At 39.5% G+C, this 25772-nt stretch overlaps 1 protein-coding gene across 1 annotated transcript in view; it reads left to right on the top strand.

The window, feature by feature from the left end:
- LOC146625464 (cadherin-7-like) overlaps positions 1-25772 on the top strand; it is a 124453-nt gene that overhangs the window by 95951 nt on the left and 2730 nt on the right. Inside the window, exons 9-10 of the mRNA XM_085362827.1 lie at positions 7499-7616; positions 15206-15454. Coding sequence (XP_085218953.1) covers positions 7499-7616; positions 15206-15454 — 367 coding nt within the window. The remainder of the gene's footprint in view (positions 1-7498; positions 7617-15205; positions 15455-25772) is intronic.

Genomic DNA, 25772 nt, shown 5'->3' on the forward strand with positions numbered 1-25772 from the left:
AAAGAGGTAAAATTATGCGTAAAATATATCTGTATTAATATCTGTATCTATATAAACAGAAATATCTGTTTGCTAAATGAAGCCAGCTAACATAAATCACATTTTTATTTTAACTCTGATAAAAGTAATAGAACTGTGACTTTTGTTTGTTACAGTGGCGGTAAGGAAGGGGTTTCCCAGCGTGTCCAGAAGGGCTTTGAGGATTGCCGTGAAAGCTGGGGGAACTGAGACTGCTGGAAAAGGAAAAGAAATTACATTTTAAGTATGCTGACTTATGTTCATACAATCACACACACATATACACATACACACACATATGTGTGTGTGTGTGTATGTGTATATATATATATATATATATATATATATATATATATATATATATATATATGTGTGTGTGTGTGTTTCTTTTAGAATGTTTAAGTATGTAATGAGAATAAACTTATAAAATGAATATTCCTTGCTTGATTGATATGCTATATGTATGTTTTAAACATCAAATAAAGATTTCTTTCAGATGTTACATGTGAATGTGTTTTCTTAGAAATATATGAAGGGTTAAATTTATATTTTTTTGAATGATTTTAAATAAATTTAAATTGTATTTTGAAATATATTTTATTAATATATTTCAAAATATACAAAAAATGGCCAAAAAATATATGTGCTAAAATACATTTCAAAATACATAAACATATTTCAAAATGTATTTTAAAATACATTTTGAAATATATTTCAAAATATACAAAAAATGGCCAAAAAATATATGTGCTAAAATACATTTTAAATATATAAATATATTTTAAAATGTATTTTAGCACATATATTTTTGGCCATTTTTTGTATATTTTGAAATATATTTCAAAATGTATTTTAAAATATATTTTTTTACCGTATGATCTAAGATCACATTTCATTTGATATTTAAAAAGTACTTACATTTATTTTCCACTCACTTAAAAATACCATTTATCTTTGCATTATTGTTTTACAAAGTCAACAATTTTTGTTTTCTAATTTTCTAATTAAATCAAGGAACGTGAGCACAAAGAAGTCACTGAGACTGACAAACTGTGTAGCACTTTTCAAAACTGTCACGCAGACACCTTTGTGTCAAAGGTTTGGCTGCGCAATAATGTCTTTAAGTTGATGTTTACTTATCAGTTCTCACTGCATGCATCTTAGTGAAGTGAGGTATAGGTTTAAAATGCTATTCTTAGACTTTTAATTAGAAGTGTTGTTCGCTGTCAGCTGTCACCATTCCTGTTGACACTGCTGCTGCCTTCTGACTTTATAGTTACTTTCTCAACCGATGAAAACAAAGTAACACAACTTCACAATAAAAAGATCTGTCACTTTCCTTTTAGTTTGAATATGCTAAAAGTTTTTGTTGTTGTAAAGATAAATCTCTAAAATAGGACGAAAACAATATGTATTTTGGAGTGAAAATGATTTTTCCTTAAAGGGTTTTCCTAAAATGCCCCAGCAGTTTTGTATATCACTTCTTTAAAACTGGGAAAATTGCCAAAGGTCGATTAGATTAAAAAAAGGTCAAAAGCAGCGGCTGAGAAATCTGGCTTTTTATTTCCCCGCGTTGGTTAAGGTCCAAGAAACATTAAATCATACATTTCCTGTAATTTTACAGGATAGTGTCATTAGATGTTCCCTGCTTTCCAAATTTGACTTCTTTAAAATTCTACACCACAGGCTTTGCCTTAATTCTTCACCACTTGGAACTTTATTTCTGTGTTGTTTGTTAAGGTTTTCAGTACATTTAATACTGATTGCAATAGATTTTGTAACTAAGTCTTTTAGTTATGATACAGATAAAGCATGAAGGGATTTCAACAATCACCCAAGCGATCAAAAAGATAGTAAGGCAACAGTAGACTAAACTCATATACAGTCAAGTGAAAAAGAAAGTGTTCACAGGACTCTATGCAGCCCTTAAGTACACCATTCCTTAAGAATTGAGAGGATAAGTAGCAGCCAGGTGCTGCTAATCAAGTGCATTTGATTAACTGATTATCAGAGCGTGTGAGCACCTCTATGAAAGAGGAAGTTTTGTCAGTTTGCTAGTCTGGAGCAGTCAAGTGTGTGTGTTAACACAATGTTAAGGAAGAAAGGCATCAGCAACTATCTTAGAGAAGCGATGGTTGTTCCTCATCATACACAGTCGACCCAAGGTCAGGCTGTGCAGTACGCAGAGGAACTGCAAACACCTCGAGAGATTTCAGAATCTACGGGCAAGTTAATTATAAAAAAAAGATTAAATAAAACACTTCTTGGAAATGTTTCCAGGCTAAAACCTCTACTCTCCAAAAACAACTCCAAACAGACAAAAGTGTAGCTGTTTGGCTGTAATCTACAACTAAACATAGCATATTGACATAAAGACATCTAAATGTTCTCCAGCACAAGCTTCATATAGTCATTCTCTCAAAAGGTGGTGGAGGGTTGATGATTTGGGCTTGTTTTACAGGACACAGGACCTGGGCACCTTGCAGTCATTCAGTCAACTGTGAACTACTTGTATAACAAATTATTCTAGAATCAAATATGAAGCCAGCTTGGCTGAAATTGGATCATATCGCAGCAAAAATTTCTGGCACAGCTTTACCTACTTCCAAGGTGCATGGAGAGGATGAAAAACTCACAACGCAGGAACTCTAACAACTCTTAGAATGAAAGAGGAACAACTTTATTAACTGACCAACTCGTTTCAGCTTCTGGCCTTCATCAGGGATACACAAAGTACAATTTGTGTGTAAATAAAAGACAAGAAACAGAAAAAAATTTAATTAACCAATCACACCTTCATAGATAAACCAGCTGACATATAACAGGTTGCTATTGGTTAATAGGTTAATAGGTTAAGTGACGCCCAAGTAAAACTGGACTAGACAGTTAACGATAAAGACAGGGGGGAGGAACCATAATCCCCGCCTGTCTTAAAATAATACATGCGAGAAATACATAAGAAGAAAAAATATTAGAAATATACAGAAAAATAATAAAATGATTACAAAAGAAAACATTTAATTAAAAAAGAAGTCAGTGCAGCAGTTTGATTAAAAAAGAAGAAGACACCATAAATTGGATCACACAAAATTCCAGATTTCAACCTGACTGAAATGGTGTCGTGTGACCTGAAGAGAGCTGTGCATGAAAAAAGGTCCACAAACCTCAATGAACTGTAGGCCAAAATTCCTCTATAACAAAGTGAAAGACTTACAGAAAATGATTCATTTAAGTTACTGCTATCTAAGAGTTATAGGTTATAGGTATAGGTTGCTGATTTATTAGATGTGCTTAGATTTTCACAGTACTGAATAGACTCCTATGAAAACCTTTCTTTTTCATATGGCTCTAAATGTCATTCTTCAATCTGAGTTCCTTCTGTTTTTGTTTTTTGTTTGTTTTTTTTTTGTTCATTTTATGGATAATTTGGTTACAATTTAGTGAGTTTGAGTAACATCCCACTTTTACAATACAAATGTGCATACATTCCTCTGTGTACTGCACATTCTCTTACTTCCCTTTGAAGGCAACAAACAGAGACACCTTTGTCCTTTAATATCCGGTGTGGTCTGACACGCAGCCATGTGTAAACTCAAAAAACCCTTTAATTCGGTGATTCATAGGCCTCCTCAGCCGTTCCTTGCGACAGGCACCAGTCGGCTGCAGCTGTTAATGTCTTTGAGCGAGAATTTATGTCCGCAGCCATGCCTCTCTCCTCCTGTCTCCTACTCAACCCATTTGAGGATTCCCCACCAAAGGTTCAGTGCATCCTTGCATCAGAGCCACATTAATGAAAGGCATTATACATTACAAAGTGTTTGATTTAAGAATGATTTAGAGTCCTTTCCCTCAGCCGTGAGGAATGGAAAGCTTCCTAGAGATAAGCTCGGAATCCATCCGCAATATTCAAAGGACATCAAAGGGTTCAGAATGTGTATTGGATTCATCGGCGGTGTAGGAACCACAAAGAAAGGTTTCTATCAGATGTGAGATTTCCATAACAGAGTGAGAGTTATTATGATCCCAGGATCAGTGGCAGCTTTGGCGATATGCAGCCGAGCATGCATACGCTGCATGTTTAGGTGCTCAATTGTTGAGTTTGCCTGTCACTGATCTGCCGCTGACACAAACATCACTTCTGTCTGTATATACAGATATCCCAAATGTTCTTGAGAACTAGAGCAGATAACCTTTTTGCATTTCTGCTCCCCATATAAATTCCCCTTGCACTGCAAAACTAAACAGCAAACAGAGACACTTTTTTAAATACTTGCTGATGCAAATATTTTAATTTTGTTAAGAAATAAGAATAAAACATTCATGGTATTTCACCCCGCCTGCCAGTTTTAATAATTGGCAGGATGTTGCTTACCACCTACACAAATCCCTAATACCTGACAGCTTGTAACCAGCAGCATTTAATCACAGCTGACAACTGATAATCCATGTCTCGGCACTGATGGATCATTGGGGTTGTTTTTATTTTTTTCTACTTCCTCACTCTTTTAATTTTTTCATCTTATTTTGCTTTTTCAACTCAGAGCTGTTTGGGGCTGGGAGATGTGATAATTTAGTGTGAATTGCTTCTAAGGATCTCTTGGATCCTGTCCACGGGTGTGAGTTGTCACAGGGTTGAGTTTCTCGATTGCCTACAAAGGATTCGGGAGGCTTGATCTAAATTTATAAGGACACTGCGGCAGTAACACCTACTTTGATGGCCGTTGTGGTGGCTATCATTTGTCGTCCATATGGCGTCTCGGCATTTGATGTGCTTCTCATGTACAGCGTGTACTGTGAGAGATTTTTGCTTGTTTTTTGTTTGTTTTATTTTCTTTCTGCTACTAGATGCTGAAATTAAAGCCTTGTCTTTTTGCTTTGATTTTTTTTTTTTTTTTAGCGGAGGGGGGAGCTAAAACAAGAAATTGATTTTCAGATAACATGTTTGTATGAATAAAAAAAAAAAAAAAATCATTACAGCATGTGCTAGTGGGTGTAAATAAATTGTAATCTGATTTCCTGCATTATTTATAGTTTTCGACAGTCGTCTATAATAGAAGGAGCAAGATTCGATTTAGTTTGAGGTTCAGAGGCAAAAAAAGTAAACTGAAACAAACTGTATTCACTTTTAACCCACAGATGTGAATGCTTCTCTTGGATTGCTTCAAGCAACAACAGTTTTCATCATGAGTTATTTTCATGCTCGTAATAATGAAGTGGGAATGCTTGGCTGGATGGATTTATTTTGAAGAGCATCAGTAATACAACAGTTCAGTGCGCTGACCTAATATTGTCTTCATTTTTTAATGCGGTGGCCAAGGTCAGGTCAGATAGATAATATAATAAGAGGGATGTGTGTATTAGAGTTGGTCAGTCGTATCTGTATATTTCCTTTCATCATATTGTCATTACCAGATATCACTGATACACAGTCTGACAGCGGAGGGAGATTTTGACTTTTAGCTATGAATACAGCCAATTTTACGACACGGTTGCTCTTCATACCTTGCAATTTCTCTTTATTAAACACTTGATAAACCCTAAATAGTAGATGAATACTTTATTAACTAAAGCAGAAACCTCTCCCATAGCCAGACACGGGTACATAGAGGAAAAGCTTCCTTCCTCTACAGCTTCGCATATTGCACTTATCAATATTGGCAAATGGAAATAATGATCATCCTCAAAGTGAGTTGAAAAGTTGGTTGAACAAAACTTGTAACCTGCATTTGAGAGCAAAAAATAATCCCTAAATTTTAAGATGCACAGTAGTTTGCAGAACCAGACAACACAGTAACAGGATGTGTTGAAATATCCCATGGCGGAAGTGCGTTAACTAAAATTTAATGTCAATTTTTCCCATAGTTAAAGCCCACAATCTATGTCAATCCAATGGACCAAAGGACCACATGCATTTGCAACAGTATGACTTTAAACTGGTTTTAAATGAATATACATATCTTGCAATACAGAGTTAATAGAAGAGTCTTTCACAGATGGTTACCACTGAAATTTAAGAAGCTGCGATTTTTGATGAAACATTGAGTGTCAAGATTTATTGTAATATGCAGTGATAAAATAATGTAGGAAGTATTGTATTTTTAGTCCTTAAAGATTATATCATAGAGAATCCTCTTCAAAGAATATATTTTTATTTTATGCATAGACGTGTGCCTTTGGATTACTTAAATTTTTGAGTCTGGCTTTGTCATATAAATCTTTCGATTAGTATAATTGAGAAATATCTTTCCGCTCTGATAAACTTACTCTTAGCACTTCTTTACATTACAGCTTGATAATAACAGTAATAGTCATAGGTATTAGTGGGGCAATGAGTTTTAAAGGAAAGTGCTACCAACACACTTTCATAGTTAAAGTACATAGTATGGGGTAAATGGTAAATGGCCTGTATTTATATAGCGCTTTACTAGTCCCTAAGGACCCCAAAGCGCTTTACATATCCAGTCATCCACCCATTCACGCACATATTCACACACTGGTGATGGCAAGCTACATTGTAGCCACAGCTACCCTGGGGCGCACTGACAGAGGCGAGGCTGCCGGACACTGGCGCCACCGGGCCCTCTGACCACCACCAGTAGGCAACGGGTGAAGTGTCTTGCCCAAGGACACAACGACCGAGACTGTCCAAGCCGGGGCTCAAACCGGCAACCTTCCAATTACAAGGCGAACGCCCAACTCTTGAGCCACAATCGCCCCAACTAAGTACATCCTTAGTTGATTAACTGTGAGCACCTCTATAAAAGCAGATGTTTTTCCTGGTCTGGACAATGCATAGTATATTATTATTACTTTCATAAAAAGCATTATATTTTGGTTTTTGCCATTACTTTACTTGGATATCTCTACTGTCAGACAGCGATCCACTTTTACTGTGATTTGCCATCTCTACAGTTAAGGCCATGTGGTTAGTTGACACTTGAAAATAGCATTTTCTTTCCTTTGTAGTATCATCAAAGGGTTAAAATTGAACACACTAAATGTGTTGTGGTCTCTACACTGACTGCAAAACTAATCTCTGGACAATGTTTTGCTGAGAGAAATCACTTCCCCAAAGAAAACACTTCATCCCTAAGAGGTTGCCAAGCTCTTGCCAAATAAGCACTTACTGTACTTCAAGAGATAAATGACACAAAACCACAGCCAAACATTATAAAACAAATCCTTTCCATCAATCAGAATCAAGTTGGTTTTCTCCAGTTCACTCACACTGTTGCCTGGCCTTTTAAACAAGATTTATGCCTCCGTGTACATAAATTTATGACAGAGTGAAAAGTGATGCATATACAAAAGCCTTGATGACAATGCTTTCCTCAAGTTGAGGGAGATTGTGAGCTTACTAACTGCAAACCCACATTAAGCATTTTACACCGTGATTAACGCCTATTTAGCCCGAGAGATCAGATAAAACTCAGCAAGCTAACTGATGCCGAATGTCTTTTTGTGTTAACATTCTCCTCAGGTGATCCAGACAATCAGCGCAGTGGATAAGGATGAACCTTTGAGTGGTCATCGCTTTTATTTCGCCCTGGCAGGACCTGCTGCTGGTAACCTTAACTTCACTCTGCGAGATAATAAGGGTGAGACAACCTTTTGTGGTATTCTTTGATGTTATCTTCAAGCTCATATGATTTTATTGTTTTCCTGTGTGTGTGCATGTCATTGTTTGTCTATACTTCTATACTGAAGTGTAGAGAATTATAAAAAAAAACACTGATGTTTGTTTCCCCTAAAAATGTTTTAGAGGGTATTAAAAAGCTTTAAAGTTATATAAAGTAGAATTTGTAGTTGTAAAATGTTGCCAACAAAATGGTCTAAGGTTTTTAAAATGATGCTAAAGGAGGCAGATCAGTTCTTTTATGTGGATGATCTATTGCTATCTTACAAAAAAGCATTTTTGAGATTTCATATTTTAACTGATCTATTTTTTATATCATGATTGGTCTCTTTCTGCATTTTTATGCATTGCAGAATTTCCCAGTCCATAGTCGAACACTAAAAATTATATTTGATTCTATAAAATGCAGCATGTGGATAACCTTTAATTGATTGACTTGTGTCAAACATCATTTTTCTGGTTTAATTCTACCATATTAGAGATTGATTTAGGTCACCCAACTCCCATTTTTAAGCCTCAGTTTGAGCATTTTGGAAACGTAAAGCAATGTCACTATATCACAAGTGCTCTGAAACAGTGTGAGAAATGATCAGGTGTGCCGTGGAAGATTATCTGGTTACACAAGATTGGTACTCTAAGCGATCAGCATGAGTAAACAGCCGAACTATTACATTCTCTTCCACTAGAGGGCAGTATAACTACCTCCTTTAATTAAATGGGTTGCCAACTGCCAGTAAAACTAAAGAAGACGAAGAAGAAATTACATAAAAGTCATGCAGTGAGTTAGACAATGCAGCATATAATAGCAATAGATAAATACTTGGGGAAAAAATAGTCAATATGACCTGGGTCCTGGAGAAAATTCTGACCCAGATGAAGGCCCTAGCACAGGGGTGCCCAATCCCGGTCCTCGAGAGCTACCGTCCTGCAGCTTTTAGATGCATCCTTGTTCCCACACACCTGAATCAAATGAATGGCTTGTTATCAGGTCTTTGCCAAACATGATGGCATGCTGAAGAGATCAAACCATTTGATTCAGCTGTGTTGGAGTAGGGATGCATCTAAAAGCTGCAGGATAGTAGCTCTCGAGGACCGGGATTGGGCACCCCTGCCCTAGCATGAGTAGTGGTCAGAAGCGAACCAATTCCGCTATAATTCGTGCACAGGGGAAAATTATCAAAATGCTTTTTGTGATATTTTTGTTTGGTGGTGTGCCGTGTGATTTTTCAAATGTGAAATATGTGCTGTGGCTCCAAAAGGTTGGGAAACACTTCTCTAAAAGACACCAACACCACAAACATTGAGTGATATTGAGTTCAGCGACTCGCATTAGCTCAGATGAAGCCTAATGTTGAATGAACAGCTGGTGGCCTAGCCTTATTTTTATATGCTGATGAGAAATTAAAAAAATAGTTTGTACATACATATTGGTAGTCGATATTTGTATAAAAACTAATACATGTTATTTGGAAGAATTCAGTCAGAGGTTTAAACTGCTTCTACATTACTGTCAGAGTTCAGTCAGATTAGCTTTATTTCATGGAGATACATTTTTAAAACAATCCCTTGAGATAATTGCTACTGGCCTTTAAGAGTCTGTAAAAGGTGTTGCTCAATTTAGGTATGGTCTGTTTGTTGTTTATTCCTTCCAACTGAGCCTGGCAGCAATGCAATTGACACTTTAGTCATTGCTCACTCAGCTCCCTATATCTGCCCTGTATCTGGCTATAATACACTCTGCAATCTGACTCAGGAAAAAAAATAGTACAGAGTAACTGGTGGCCCCCGGCATGCCCAGCACTGCCAAATGAAACCATTATTCTGCCGTGACAATGCCCCCTCTACTTTTTTTTCTTGGTAATTGTTCATCAAAACGAAATCCAGAAACAAACTTCCTCTGTAACTGGAGCACATCCGAGTGAGAACTCAGTCTTGCTATAACTTTGTTCAACTTAGTGCGAGGTGTCTATGTGTCGGATCAAGGAATAACTTTAAATCAAACACACAAAGTGAAAACTGTCTTTGTGTCATAATGATTTGTTATCCACCTACAAGCAAAACAGTGGGTGGATGTAGAAAATTAGTTGTTCTTATAGAAAAGCCTAAGTGGTAATTTGCATATATTTTTAAAGATGTGAGAACTTGTCTGACTCCATCATTACTTACTTACATGAATTCCCACTGCTTTGAAAAACATAGCATGTGCTGAGCTGATGTGCATTCTGAGGTGATGGCCCTTTGTCGAGTGTTTTGTTCACATGTGTGGGAGCTCGGCTCAGGCAGCAATGTTAGTTTGTATAAAGAACAGCAGCAGCAACCAGGTTGTGCCACAGTAATCCTTCTGAGTGCAGACATGTGTTACATCATGTACTTGTTGTTTTAGTAACACCTTAGTAGACTAAGGACAGCTTGAATAGAAAAAGGTTCTCTGAGGAGATATTCTATTAACCTCTTATTCAGTATGTTGAGTATACTGAATGAACTGTATGGACACATTTACAAATGTTGCAACAACAACATAGTATGTTCAGTGGTGTCCAGTGTAATGTGTTATAGCATGTTAATATGTGTTTTTTTCCATGGTACCCAAATGACTCTTAATGAATTCTGTATGAGCTTTAATGATTTAGTACGTCATAACGAAGGAAATGCAGATCAATGGAAATTAAACAAAGAAAACACAATAATCAATGCAAGGAAATGTTATTTTGTTTGCGCAGTTATACAATTTAAGGTCTGTTTAAATACATTTTTAAAGAAGCAACCTTAAAAAAAATAATACCCTTTTTTTTCAGTTTAATTCACAAATGTAAAACTGATTAAAATGTGAATATCTTTTCAGAATCAGAGAAACTTTATTACCGTATTTCCCGGACTACAAAGCGCACCTAAATATTAGCCGCACAAGCTAAAATCAGGGGAAAATCCTGTTTTGTACATACATTAGCCACACCTGACTAAAAGCCGCAGGTGTTTCAATGTTGACTTATCATATGTAAGAGAATATGCACAAAGGGAATTGTCAGGAAAGAGATGGCTGTTTGGAGACATCACTTTTATTAATATTTTGAAAAACAAGTTATGGGTATATATTTGCACATGTAGTACATAACAGTAGCCTACAGCACACCAGAAAAATAGATTCGGCCTACCTTTTAGGCTCAGGTGCAGTGACACGGCTTTAACAAGAAGAAAAGTCAGTCATTCACCATCTTTCTCTTCTTCCTGCGCACTAAAAACACCAAAGTCCTCTTCTCCAGTGTCGGATACAAACAGGCTCAGGATGGCTTCATCATCCACTCTCCGCTTCTCTCCTTCGTTGTCACTTTCAAAACCAAAGAAATCCTCATTGTCAGTGTCAGAGTCGAACACCCTCTGAAGGGCCGTGGCGGTGTCCTCCTCTCCATCATGCAGCAGTCCAGCCCTTCAAAATCCGTTGGTGATCGTGGATGTTTTCACACTTTTCCACGCTGTCAGAATCCACCGATGGCGTTGGGCATAACTTGCTTTTTGGGCATAACTTGCAAGTTTATCGCCGCTCATCATCCACAACTCCCGCTGAACGCGTACCGCTACTTTGAAGTTTGTTTTTCGCGCTACTTCGTACGGCACTACGTTGCCTGGCGGACGGACATGTGACTAACATACCACTCTTGAACCCCGATCCTTCCGCCAGGCAACGTAGTGGCGTACAACAGCGGAACACACAAAACAAATCGTCTTACGATATGACAAAAATCATGGACAATCCATAGAAAAGCCGCACCTGACTAAAAGCCGCAGGGTTCAAAGCTTGTGCAAAAAGTAGCGGCTTATAGCCCGACAATTACGGTAGTCCCAGAGGGAAATTGAGTTGTCATAGCAGCAAATATATAAAAAAACAACAAGCGCTCATATCGAAACGGAGTTATGATAGATACTAGGGGTGCAACGATACACAAAATTCACGGTTCGGTTCGGTTCGATACTTTGGTGTCACGGTTCGATATTTTTTCGATACAAAAAAATGTTCATGCCTTTTTAATTTGTCATATATTAAAATTATAAATATATATTTTAACTCAAAAGTACAGTTTTTAAATTTAATGTTGCTGAAACAACAAAGTAATAAAAAAAATAAAACTATCTGATCGAGAAATCACTCATCTTTGGAAAAGAGAGTTTATTACAGAGAAATGGCTCTTTCCAAAATAAAAGCTATACTATACGCTTCTTCTGGGGCAGTGCATCTTAACCTGGGTTCGATCGAGGTCCCCATAAGGAGAATCATGTGCTAACGGCTGTCTAAATGACTCGGGTAAAGTTTGTAGCACCACGGATCGCCCCCGTGCGTGGGGCTGGACGGCGCCAACACGTTAACGAGCTAACTGCGCTAACGCACTAGTTCCCACCCATGTAATTGAGCATTGCGTGGCACATCCGACATACTGTTTTACTTTTGTCCATGACGCGCTTACCTTTAGGGTCATACTTCACATGAAAACCAAAATAGTTCCAAACGCCAGATCTGAATGAGGGTGGGGGAGGTTCAATTTGCCATGTTGCAACAAGAGCTTAACTTCTGTCTTGCTAGCTTGCACTGCGGTCAGTGAATCTGCGTTCGACTACTCCGCTTAGGCTGCACTGTCGAGCGCAGATCCACTGAGTGCTCAACACAGACAGCATCGTCAGGAGAAAAGTTGATAAAATAAATTAAAAAATTTGTATTGTTCGATACATATGCGTACCGAACCGAAAGCACTGTATCTAACGGTTCAATATCGATACGAGTATTGTTGCACCCCTAATAGATACATATTAGGATAAATAGATAAATATAGAGCTATAGGTATAAAGAAAAATATACATATAAATATAAAAGTACAAGTATGTGTGTAAATATGTCGTGGTGTACAAAAGTGACAGGGTGCATTGAGGTGTGATTAATACTGTTCCACATGTGTGGATCTGACCCAAGTGGATGAATTAAAGAGCCTGATAGCAGCAGGAAGGAACAACTTGCTGTAACGTTCCCCCAGACAGCAAGTTTGAAGGAACCTGTCGCTGAAACTGCTCTTCAGATTGTATAGTGTGTTATGGAGGGGGTGGGAGTTATTGTCCATGATTGCCAGAATCCTGTCACTGATCACCTCCTCCAGGATGGTGAGCTTCATGCCAACAGCAAACTCAGCCTTCCTGATGAGTTTGTTCAGTCTGTTTGCGTCCTTTGCTTTTGATGCATGCACCCCAGCATGCCACAGCAAAGGAGATGGGGCTCACAACAAAAGACTGATAGAACATATAGAGCAGCCTGCTGCATACATTGAAGGATCTGAGCCTTCGTAGAAATTAAAGCACCACCAGCTTCTTTGTTTTGGCCACATTCAGCTGCAGGTGGTTTACCTCACACCACCTCACCTCACACCACCTCACGAAGCAATCAATTTGTCTACCTACTGTCAAGATGGCCAAAATAAAAAAATAAAATAAAATAAAGTTTTGTAGCCTAAGAGATGAAAGACGAACTTTCAGTTATGAGTCTTTGACGCTTATTAACAAAATATTTCTGGGATTAGTTTCTTTTGAACTTAAAAAAGTTCAGAAGAAACTAATGATAGCATGTCATGCTCAAGATGCTTTATATTGACCCTACAGCGAAAACCCCTGCAATCAAACGACCCCCTATGAGCAAGAATTTGGTAACAGTGGGAACGAAAAACGCTATTTTAACAGGAAGAAACCTCAGGCAGAATCAGGCAGCCATCTGCTGCGACCAGTTGGGGGTAAGGAGAGTTAGACAGGGCAAAAGACAAAAAACTCATAAAGACCTCTAAATCTAAACTAAAGTGGTAACTGGTTCCTTCTACAATGGATGGAAAGTTAGAGAACAACAGCACTACTGGTTAATAAAATGTAATTAAAAGTGGGCCAAACAGGTTCATGAATATGACTGAAGTAAGCTGAGCAGCAGTCTTCTCCAGTGGGTGTGTTGAATCAGCAGATAAAATAAAATTTGTGATATGTAAAGATCAGTTGCTGCCTGATGTTTTATTAACTATTTCTTTCAAACATGTTTCATATGTGCAGCCAATGCAATAGTTGACTTGTCCGCTGATTAAAGCCCACATACCTGTGGTTAGCTGCAAGCCATTTTGGCTCAGTTCTAACTCTACGTATTAAAGGCGCAAGACATCAGTGATTTTTTTACTAGAAGGAAACATGACAAATAACACTGTTGTGGAATTTCGGGTAATAGATCACTAGAACTTCCAGTTCTAACAGGAAGTACCTTTACAAGTAGTTTATCAGTTGTACGATCAATGTGTGTTATTGCTGTCAAACACTAAAAGACTAAAATATGAGTTGAAAAAGACATTTTGCACTTGTTTCTTAGTCTTTTGGTTCTAGTGTTCAGGTGTGCCAAGTACAATGCTCAGGGATATGGAAAAGATCCTGTCATTTTTCAACATGTCAGTTTCCCAGCGCACAAAACCAGTTTCATAAAGAGATGGTTTTTCCAGCATGTTGTGGAGGATCCTGACCGGCTTGCACCAAGCCCTAACCCCATCCAACACCTTACTAGAGCGCAGACTGCAAATCAACACTGGTCAAAATCAGACTGTACTCATGTTTACTTATCTATTTATTTATTCATGGCTGAATGGCACCAAATGCCTGTAGTTAGCTTCCAAAATCTAGGAGTGGAGACTGTTGTAGCAGCATGTTTAATGATCAGGGGTGGGACAGCATGTTCAGTAATCAAATACTGGCATAACATTTGCACTTTATTCATATGTGTTTTCCACCTTCCTGCGCACAGATGTCCCTTGAGGACAAATACCAGGCACAGCCACATGTTTCACATTTAGCAGCAGAACATATTTATTCAGCGTTTTAAGTGTGCAACCCATCTCAGTTGTTACTAACCAGCTGTGTGTTTTTTATTCATCCACGAGGAAACTTTTCTCCCCTGATTTTACTAATGTCACATTTGCAAGAGAACTCCTCGGTATTTTCATTTTCTCCTTGTTCTTGGGCTTCTGAAAGCAATCTGAATATCCCCCAGACAAACAATGGAGTTGTCCTTCAAGGCAAAAAAAAATCTACATTTCAATCATGCACTGCTAAAATTTGAAAGTGCATTTCAGTCTATTGATATAGCTGACATGAAATGGCTTTTTTCAGCTGATGTAATGGCACATTGTTCTCTTCTAGCCGCCTCTTTCTCTTTCATGTGCTGCGATTTCATATAAGATTTTACCATCAAACCAAAGTTGTTATTAGCCAACAGGTGGTCAGAGCAGGGAGAGATGCCACAGCGTGTCATATAATGAATTGTGTTAATGACACCATCTGTTGGCATTGCTGCTTTTAATACTGTAAAATCATTTCAAACTGCACAACCAAAGCACAGCAATCATTATAAGATAGAAGTTAAGCCCCTGCTAGTCACATATTTGCAGTTCATTGTTCATTTGAAGCCAATAAACTTGATATGCAGATTAAATAAAGCTTCCCATGTCTTCTCTTACAAGTGATATGATGCTTTCATGCTTTAACTCTACTTTGCAGACAACACAGCATCCATATTGACAAAGCGAGGTGGCTTCAGGAGACGGGAGCAGCCTGTGTATCGACTCCCTGTGTTGATTGTGGACAGTGGAAGTCCTGCTCTCAGCAGCACAAATACACTCTCAGTTCGAGTGTGTGACTGTGACTCTGACGGAGTGGCCTTGTCTTGTGGAGCTGTGGCCTATACAGCAACTGGCCTCAGCACAGGTGCCCTCCTGGCTATTCTGGGCTGCATCATCACACTTCTGGGTAAGCCCTATATGACCTTAGTGTCACGGAAGTCCAGTTAACAGCAGCTTGTGTGGATATGTGTGGGTGTGTGTGTGTGTTTGTTTGTTTCTTCTTCTTTTTTTTTTTGGTGGCTCATGGGATTGGTTGGACAGCCCAGAGTGGACCGTCTTTATTGCAGGGGTGAAAGTCGCTTTACTTCTACAACCTGGGTTATTTTTTTTGTTTGCTTTGGATTGTTTTTTGCTTTTTGGGGGGGTTGGGGGGCATGCAATTTTGGATATATTAAAACATTTTACACTAACTTTACAGTCAAATCACCTAACTGCACAACCATATCGCTATTTCTGTTGAAATTTCGTTTGAAATCTTTTGACGTTCTGACTCTGACTGAATGTAAGTAGTTTATGTAAATTTCTGTTGAATGTTGAATGCCAATTTCTGTGTGTGTAGATAGCTACAGATTTGCAACAAGCAAGAGGTGTTTTTTTTTTTATATTATCAATAACAGATTCTATGCAATTGCCAATTTTACCCCATTCAGTTAGAAACTCAGTCTGACTCTGTTTTGTTACTATCTTATTACCTTAAGTTGCTTTGAATACGGCAACTGACCGTAGAGTGGCTGCAGACCCATTCCCTATTTTTGAACTAACCATTTCAGAGGCAACGCTGTCACTAGCAGCGCTGCAATAATTCTAGTCGTGCTGCTGGTCTTCAACTTCCCTAATGTGGTTATAGCACTAGCAGCTAAAGATTTTGTACAATAACTCGCACCATTGCTCACTGACCTACTTTAGCAAGTGCTTCATGCCCTCGGATTTCTCCAATTAAGAACCAATCATACAAAAATGACCTCAGCTCTTTATGAGAACTTAAAATTAAAGCCAAATCGATACTAATGCAATTACGGGCAGATGGGTAGATGGGTGCAGCATGCAGCTCCAGCAGAAAATCATACAGGAAATGCTAAAACTCTGTCCAAAAGCAGATCTCTAGACAGCCTCAGCGACTAATGGCTACTGATGTTGCACAAACAATGACTGAACAGAGCCAAGACATCGGCTGTCATTGTAGAGTTTACCACGAGCAGCTAATATTTAACTTAGTGAAGTGAAGCAGTTATACCCTGAATCTCAACAAAGAACAGCGGTCCCTGAGCTGTAAACTTCAGCTTGAATTGTGTGTTTGTTGCCAAGCTGCTTCGCCCTAATTGCAAATATGACGAATGACAAACAAGCCAAATCAGTGAATGCAAGAAAACAGCAGAAGAAAGCGCGATAAAAACATTGTTATGGCTCCACATGGGCGTCTGGAGTTCTCCTTATAAGATTGTTTGTATCTGAGTACTACTGCAGCCTATTCATCAACTAATTCTTTGGTCTATAATAATACATAAAATGTGTGAAAACCCAGTAAGCAAATAAGCATGAAGAAGCAGCAGCACTATAACATGTATATGAGTGTGATCTGATAATGTTATAGCTTGTGAGATTACATCAGTAAAACGGCTGGCAAGGCTATATAGTGTCATTTCTTTCACTAACATCTCTTGAGCATCTTTTTCTCAGCATCACAAGAACACAAAGAACTTACGTGTACCTACACACGCACACATTATACCTGTCAAACTCTGCTATCTTTGGCATTTTTGGTAGACTCACTGTAGCAAATTACTGCTTTTGCAACAAGCTGCCTAAAGACCCAATTTAAAAAGGTGACTGTTATATGTAGACACGACACTGGTTCCTCCTTTGAGTTAGATGCTCTTTTTTATGCTTGGCTTTTATAATGACTGGACTCTAAATAAATGAAAAAAGCAGCGATTGTCCAAAGAAGAACTTTGAAAGACTTTCAGAAAGCCTGGAAAAGTATTGCTCAAGACCACCAAAAATTGCTAAAAAGCCTGGCTGCTTGTAAGTAAAATAAACCCTCCCCCACCTCTGACCTTGTCAGCTCCTATGATAATTAAGCCCCTTAGCAAATCAAGAGTAGGCAGGAAGCTGAGAGTTTCTGTAGACTTAAGCATTTCTTCCTAGTTGTCTGGCTGAACAGCATACAAGCTTAGCTCCATTTGTCTGTTAAGTTGCAGTGGGGATATACTTAAGCTAACTTTAAACCTTGTAGTTCAGGAGTAAGTACAGAATTAAGTGTTGGTAATGTAGCTTTACAGTCGTGCACTATGTGAGAACCACAGCTCACCTCAGCATCTACAGCGCATTTAGACCGTGCTTGTTATGCATTCTCCAGGCAGCTGAGTGTGCAAGAGATTTCTTGCTAAAATAGAGTTGCATCTTCAGGTCTTGCAGAGGTCAAACCTGGGGGAGATAGCTGCCTCTCATATTTGCTCTTTGGTAAATACACGTGACCTCAGTCGGTCAGCCCTGGATGTTTACAAGTGAAATACAACTGAAATCATGCCAACAGGATCAGTTGGCTAGAGTTAGTGTAATGGTTTTTGTGCTCATCTTGTGGTAAAATTCTTCATGTCATTTTTTTACTTAAGTAAGTCAAGAACAGATAAAAGATCACCTTGATATACTTTGTCTGACTTTCACGAAATAGGATTAATTAAAAAAACTTACTTAAACATTTGTTTAAAAAGATTTAATTGTTATAGTCTTTATTGTTAATAAATGCATATATTGTACCAAGTACCAAGGGCTCAGAGAAGAGCTCATAAAGATGTGGAGGGTGAAGGTAACAGTGGTCCCAGCAGAGCACTTGATGCAGTGACCCCCAAGTTGGGCGAGTGGCTCCAGCAGATCCCAGGAACAATAAATATATATATATATATATATATATATATATATATATATATATATATATATATATATATATATGTATATATATGTATATGTGTGTGCGTGAGTGTGTGTGTCATTTTTGCTACAGCCCAGCACTCTTGCATTTACGTTAAAGAAAAAAGAATCCAGTGTAATAATGTGCATTTTTATTGAGAGAAAGCAGTGCCTGAAGGCAGACTGAGTCAGTGATGAGATTTTAGATTTTAGATCATTTTTTAGAGAGCTCTTATTACAGCTTCCCCCAGATACATGTCAGTGTATTTTATTAACCTAATAATAATACAAGGAGGTCATACAGATAAGTACTGTATGGAATACTGCATTTCAAGGGCACTCTGTTACTGTTTTTCTGTAACACCATATGTTAAGATATTAGTAAAGACACTTGTAAATGAGAATTCATTAGCATACTCTTATAGATGATGCAGCAGTGAGCCGTCAGCTCCTGGCTGCATCGTTGCTCATAAAACCCACAGATAAAGCCTTACCCCATCAGGGCAGAGTCATAGTTTAACGCTTAGATGATCTTCACTGAAAGCCGAGGTGGATCTAAACAGCATATACAATAACTGAAATGAGATCTTTGATGGGGTCAAACTTTGCTTATCATCCTAGTCCCCTTGAGGTCTGCCTTCTTTTCATTGTGACAGAGAGCACTTTCTTTGATAAATGAAAACTTCAAAAGAGCAACAGGGGGAAATACGTAGCAGTGCAACCCTGAGCGTGGCACCTCTAATGAAAGCTGCCTCTATTCTACACAACATGTCCTCAGGCCATGGGCATGGAACTAATGGCCTAAAGTTTAATATACCTCCAAGTTTCTGTGTTTGTGTGAATGTGACTGTGTGTCCTTAGCTCCGTAGCTTTACCCATCAGTCTGTTTTGCTCAACTGGCCTCTGTCCTTTTCGCTGTTTCCTCTTTGTGTCTGTTTGTCCCATCCACCCCCACCAGAGACCTCTAGTTTCCCTCGTATTAACAGCCCATGCGTGCCCACGTTGCCCAATCCTTTATTCTGATCTTCCTTGATAGTGTTCCATCAAGATCTTTTTCAATCTGCAGGTAGCAATTGAGGCTGTGATTGCGTGTGATTGTATTGTTGTGGACGAGACATGAGCCGGAATAAGACCGGAGCTGTCTCCCTGCTGTCATCCTCAGGTGCCGTTAGTCTTATGTCTTCTTTTTTTTTTCCATCCCTCTCCCCTTCTTTTCTTCCATCAATCTCTCTCTCTCCCTCTCATCAGGTGAGTGGAGCACGCACTTCCACCAGTAACGCTGATTCTAGCTATCTGTCCTCATGACAGGTCTAAAAACTACAATGCATGTTGCGTGTGGAGAGCTCTTCGGAGTGTCACTCCTCCACTTTGTCCTGGAGCTTGGAGCTTCACGGGAGCTTAAAGAAAATGCGGCGTTTTTGCTGGTCTGCTTTCAAAGTCCACAGAGCTGTGTGCATTAGCTTTAGCACTACATGCTCATAAGCTAAGTGGCCATTAATCATAGGCTGATATTTTTAGATTTAATTACTGAGCCTGTTCTCTGCTTCTTGCAGTTATGTTCCTGAAAACATCTCAACACAAGCATTTTTTTAAGTCATTTAGAATCTTTTTAATGACAGTCCTTTTTGGATGATGTATCCAAATAACTGAGAGGATCATTATCACATTATGATCCAGTTTTTTTCCCCCCAGTACAGGTCAGATATTGCCCAGTCCTCCAGAGGGCCAATTAGAACATTACGCAGCACTCCAGATCTCCAGACAGTTATTTCTGTCTGACTATTTCTTATCAGACTCATCCTTTAAATCACCATGTCTACTCATCTGTCTCTTATTTTAGTCCATGTCCCCTGTGCAAGTCTTCCATCTGTGTCTCTATTTATGTGTCTGCATTCACACAGCAGACGATTTCTTTCTCAGATACCATCTTTCAGCTTGACTGTGCACATTGTGACCTGAAAATGGCCGCGTTGGCTTTGACTGTTAAAATTGCGAAATGTTGTTTGCTATCATTACAACGCTGTGTGACATGCAAAAAAAGAAAAAAAAGAAAAGAAAAAGAAGAAAAGGAAATTAGCCTTTATTCAGCCGAGCAAGTCAATTAACTTCAAATTTGTCTTTCGTTATGCTTGGCAAAAGCTGAAAAGACCTCTTGTAAGTATTTGGAGAAAAAGTGGCAACAGCTTGGAGGAGGATACAGAGGACGCAAATAAATACATAAATGTTGATAAAACAGTAAATAAGCGCAGGCGCATAATCGGGACAGATGCACAGTTAATAAGAGAGATAAGATAAGATAAGATAGAACTTTATTAATCCCTCGGGTGGGTTCCTCTGGGAAATTCGACTTCCAAAAAGCACAGCAACGACCGAAGTTACAGTTACAGAATTGTTATATATATATATACACACACACACACACACACACACACACACACACACACACACACACACACACATATAAATACAGAGACAAATATAAATAAAATATACAAAGGGGATAAATAGAATAAATAGGAATAAAAAATAAAAATACAAGTGAATTGCACATTTCAAGTATTGAGTCTATTGCACTGTTGACTATTTACAAAAAGTATTGCACAAGGTATTGTACAGTGAGGTGAAGAGGCACTACAGCTTAGTTGTTCCCCCCTCCTTTGTCCTCCTGTTTCTCCTCCCTCTCCCCTCCAGAGAGGAGTTAAACAGTCTGATGGCGTGTGGGACAAAGGAGTTTTTAAGTCTGTTAGTTCTTGTCTTGGGGAGAAGCAACCTGTCACTGAACAGACTCTTCTGATTGTTTATGGCCGTGTGCAGAGGATGCCCAGCATTGTCCATAATGTCCATCAGTTTCTTTAATGTCCTTTTCTCTGCCACTGTCACCAGAGTGTCCAGCTTCATGCCGACCACAGAGCTAGCCTTCCTGATCAGTTTCTCCAGCCTGGATGAGTCCCTCTTTGCTGTGCTGCTCCCCCAGCACACCACAGCATAGAAAAGTACTCCAGCAACCACCGACTGGTAAAACATCCTCAGGAGCTTCCTGCAGATGTTAAAAGACCTCAGCCTCCTGAGGAAGTACAGTCGGCTTTGGGCTTTTTTATACAGGTGCTCTGTGTTGCATGACCAGTCCAGTTTATTGTCCACCCACAGCCCGAGGTACTTGTACTTGTTGACCACCTCCACCTCCTCCCCCTCTATCTGAACCGGCAGTGGACCTTCTCTGGACCTCCCGAAGTCCACAACCAGTTCCTTAGTCTTTGAGGTGTTGAGTTGCAGGTGGTTTGTGTGACTCCATGCGACAAAGTTCCTCACCAGACTTCTGTACTCCTCTTCCTGATCATCCCAGATACACCCCATGATGGCCGTGTCATCTGCAAACTTCTGAATATGGCATAATTCAGAGTTGTAGCAGAAGTCAGAGGTGTACAGGGTGAAGAGAAGAGGGGACAGCACAGTTCCCTGTGGTGCTCCTGTGCTGCTGACCACTGTGTCAGACGTGATGTCCTTCAGCCTGACGTACTGTGGTCTGTCGGTGAGGTAGTCGGAGATCCAAGCCACCAGGCAGGGGTCCACCTCCATCCTGTTCAGTTTTTCCTGAAGCATACAGGGCCGGATGGTATTAAAGGCACTGGAAAAGTCAAGAAACAGTATCCTGACCGTGCCTTTTCCCCCATCCAGGTGTGAGTGGGCTCTGTGTAGGAGGTACAGGATGGCATCCTCCACTCCGACACCCGCCTTGTATGCAAACTGTAGTGGGTCCTGGGCATGTTGTACCTGTGGTCGGAGGAAGTTGAGGAAGAGCCGCTCTAGAGTCTTCATAAGATGTGACGTCAGTGCCACCGGTCGGAAGTCATTCAGCTCATTGGGCCGGTTCTTTTTGGGGACCGGGACGATGCAGGATGTCTTCCATAGGGCGGGCACTCTCCCCAGTCGCAGACTGAGGTTGAAGACTCGTTGTAGCGGCTCCCCAAGTTCAGCAGCACACGCCTTTAGCATCCTAGGACACACCTTGTCTGGGCCTGCTGCCTTTCTGGGGCGAAGCTTCCTCAGTTGCCTCCTGACCTGATCCACTGTGACACTGGGAGATGTTTGGGAGGAGGGGAGGGGGGGAGATGTCTTGCTGCTGAGAGAGGGATTGGAGGAGGGGGGTGTCATGGTGTCAGGAAGGGGGGGAAGCGAGGGAGGCAGGAGAGTGGGGAGAGGACTCTGTAGTGAAGGTGAGGGTGAGGGTGGGGGGGTTGTGGGCTGGTCAAACCTGTTGAAGAAGTTGTTGAGTTCGTTTGCCTTCTCCACAGTCCCCCCCACTGTGCTTTTCTTGGTGTTGTGGCCTGTGATGGTTTTCACACCATTTCAGACCTCCCTCATATTGTTCCTCTCCAACTTCTGCTCCACCTTCCTCCTGTAGGTGTCCTTTGCTTCCCTCAGGCAGCGTTTCACCTCCCGCTGTGCTGCTTTCATCTCCTCCTTCACTTCCTTCCTTCCTTCACACTTAATAGTGTGACAGATAATATCAGCAACAGCACAGGCGACATAAAAGCCATTTGAAGCGTTCAACAAACACATCGCAGCTCTGATAAATAATAAAATGTGGCCAGTCAAATGGAGGCTTTGTATTCGATGATTGTGATAGTTTCCCTGCTCTTTATCAAGTTGTGCAGAATCTATTTGCTTCTACAGACAATGTCATCCCCAGAAGAGAGCGACATCTGTTATGTTTCTGAAGCGGTGTGACACCTCCTTGGTTTGACACTGTTATTTTCTGTCCCTTTCCTTTCTTGTCTGTTCTTTGTTCTTGTAATTAGAAATCATAGGTCTGTCACTATTAAATATCACCTTCAGAAACCCAATTAGGCGCTGTTTTGAAAATCGCTTAATTGTGTCAGTCGTTTGCCAATCATCTGCTTCTGCAGTGCGAGGCTGTGATTTTTTTGTTGTTGCTTTTGAGTTTTGGTTGGAGACAACAAAACAGATCACTTCAAAACTTTACTTTGGGGCTCATCTCTGATTTTAAATTATTAAAAATATCCAACTTTAAGGTCACGGTGAGTGAAGCTGTGTGTGGATGGCATTTAAGTCAAATCCTTCAGACTTGATTTGCTCTCTGTTTTGCAAAACTATGTATAGACACTGGAATTATTATTTATTTTTACCAAGTCAGATCCAAACCTACCTCAGTCTCATTACAACAACCCACACACTAACAGTCAAATGCTGTTTTAATCCCTGTCTACATGTACAAGGGTATTTTGTAGCACAGAGCTTTTTCTGTGTGTTTTGGCCTTCCACGCATAAAGGCCATCTCAGTTCACTGATGAAGGTTTTTGTCTTGTGTGTACCTTTATCTCCTTTTTTGACATCAGACTGTGCACAATGATATAGTTTTATGCTTCTGATTAAAGAACATTTCTATATGGTTAGGGTTTTATCACCACCTGTTGCTCTTAACAGTGTTTGGCATCATTTCTTGCATTTTCATGTTGATGGGGGTATTTTTCAGGACAGTGGATGTCTTACAAAATACCCAAAATACCCATTTTACAAAAGAAATCAATAGTAATATCATACAGCAATTCTTTTTCAGGCGTTGCTGTGCTTTTTGGCATAAAATAAAAAAGAACAGGCTCACTGGCTCTGAATCATTAAAATATTAGAGGTGCAAAGTTGCACATTCAAAGTGCCCTCTGACTAGAGACTTTACAATGGTTCAATACCAAACTGGCAATAATCTCGTGAATGTTAAGAAGGTGACCCATCCATGCTTGGTCTTGGGTCCTGCTTAGGTCTTTGGTCCACTGACTGCTGTTTGGTCTCTGGATCATAGCCATAAAGCAACTTTCAGCGACCAGCCTAGACATGATTGGAAGATGTTGCTATCTCATCACTTAAGAAAGCTGATGTTAGTGATTTCTCATGCCTACATAGGAGCTTGACTGAGATAATAATTGGGTCACAGCATGTTTTAATATGATGTTCTTTAGTTTATCCAATTCATCTTTGAAAAGAAAAATGTTTAATAACTTTTAATAAAAACTCAGCCTGTGGCAACATGCCATTATGATGCCAGGATTTTGATCCATTTTTAATATTACTGAGAATTTTGACTTTGCTGCTGTTCTTGTGTTTTTGATTCTGGTGGTGTTCTCACTGTGTCTGGATCAGTACTCCGGCTTCCTCCCACAGTCCAAAGACGTACGTGGGGTTAGGTTGACTGGAGATTCTAAACTGGCCGTAGGCGTGAATTTGAGTGTGAATGGTTGTCTGTCCCTGTGTGTTAGCCCTGCGACAGACTGGTGACCTGTCCAGGGTGTACCCTGCCTCTTGCCCTATGACAGCTGGGATAGGCTCCAGCGCCCCCCGTGACCCTGAAAAGGATAAGCGGAAGCGAATGGATGGATGGATGGTTGTCTGTCTCTCTATGTTGGCCCTGCGATAGACTGGTGACCTGCCCAGGGTGTACCCAGCCTCTCATCCAATACCAGCTTGGATGGATGGATGGTGTTTGTGGGCTTCATCATTGGTTATTTTCTGTTTTACTTTGAAGGGTTGTTTTCTTTTGTATTACTCCCTGCCTCTTTCTTCCTCCCTCCTAACTACCATTACCTGTGTCCACCAGTGTTCTGCCCTCACCTGTTTCTTGCTCCCTATTTACTGTTCTGTGTGTATTTATAGTCCTGTGTTTCATTTTTATGTTATGTTCCCTCATTTGTACTCCATATGTTTTCCTGATGGTCTTCATGCTTCTCATGGCTATTTTGGATTGGTTGGCTATGTGGACTTTTAATCACTGCAGTATCCAAAGTGGCCTTATCGAAAAGACTGATACTAAACAAAAAGTGATATACTAACTAACTATACTAACTAGAGTGAGAAAAAATAAACTAATAAAAAAAAAACTTAGCTGTTCACTACATATGATCTATGCAGATGTAGCTTGGAGAGATGTACCAGTTCAGTATGTTTCTAAATTCTGATTTAGTGCATGCGAGTGAAAAAAGCACTCAAAAGCACACAGGGGAGGTCAGAAAAGTAGAAAGTGCTAAAAGTTGTCAGAAAATTGTCTTCATTCTGGGCATCAATACTCATAGTAGGAGTAATAAAATGGGTCTTCAGAGTCCTTAATAATTTAAAAGCGGTGCTTCTTTTCTTTTTCTTTTTTTAAATATGAATGACATTAACAATTGTCTGTGTACCATTAATTAGTATTTAAACATTGAGCTTCCACTCATGTCAGACAGCCTCACAGCTGCTGATTAATACCTCTCATAAATTACATTGCAACGAAGAGACATAGATTGTGTGTGGGTGACAAAATGAGTAAATAATCAGTCCTGGCTTCACCAGAATCACAGCGCATAGAAAAATACTCTAATGAGAAAGTGATGCTTGCTGGAAAGAAAAGGGCAACACTGAAAACTCACCTTGTTTGCAATCGATTGTGTGGGGTAGATCATTTAAGCAATTCAATTACAGCAAAAGCCTTTGTAGCACTAAATTGATCTTCTTTTTGTCTATTTGTGATTTAGTATACATCTTCAGTACAT

Source organism: Diplotaxodon limnothrissa, linkage group LG9 (genome assembly GCF_057381915.1).
Source record: "Diplotaxodon limnothrissa isolate DT_005_m linkage group LG9, D_limnothrissa_male_GT1.1, whole genome shotgun sequence".
Classification (NCBI taxonomy): Eukaryota; Metazoa; Chordata; class Actinopteri; order Cichliformes; family Cichlidae; genus Diplotaxodon; species Diplotaxodon limnothrissa.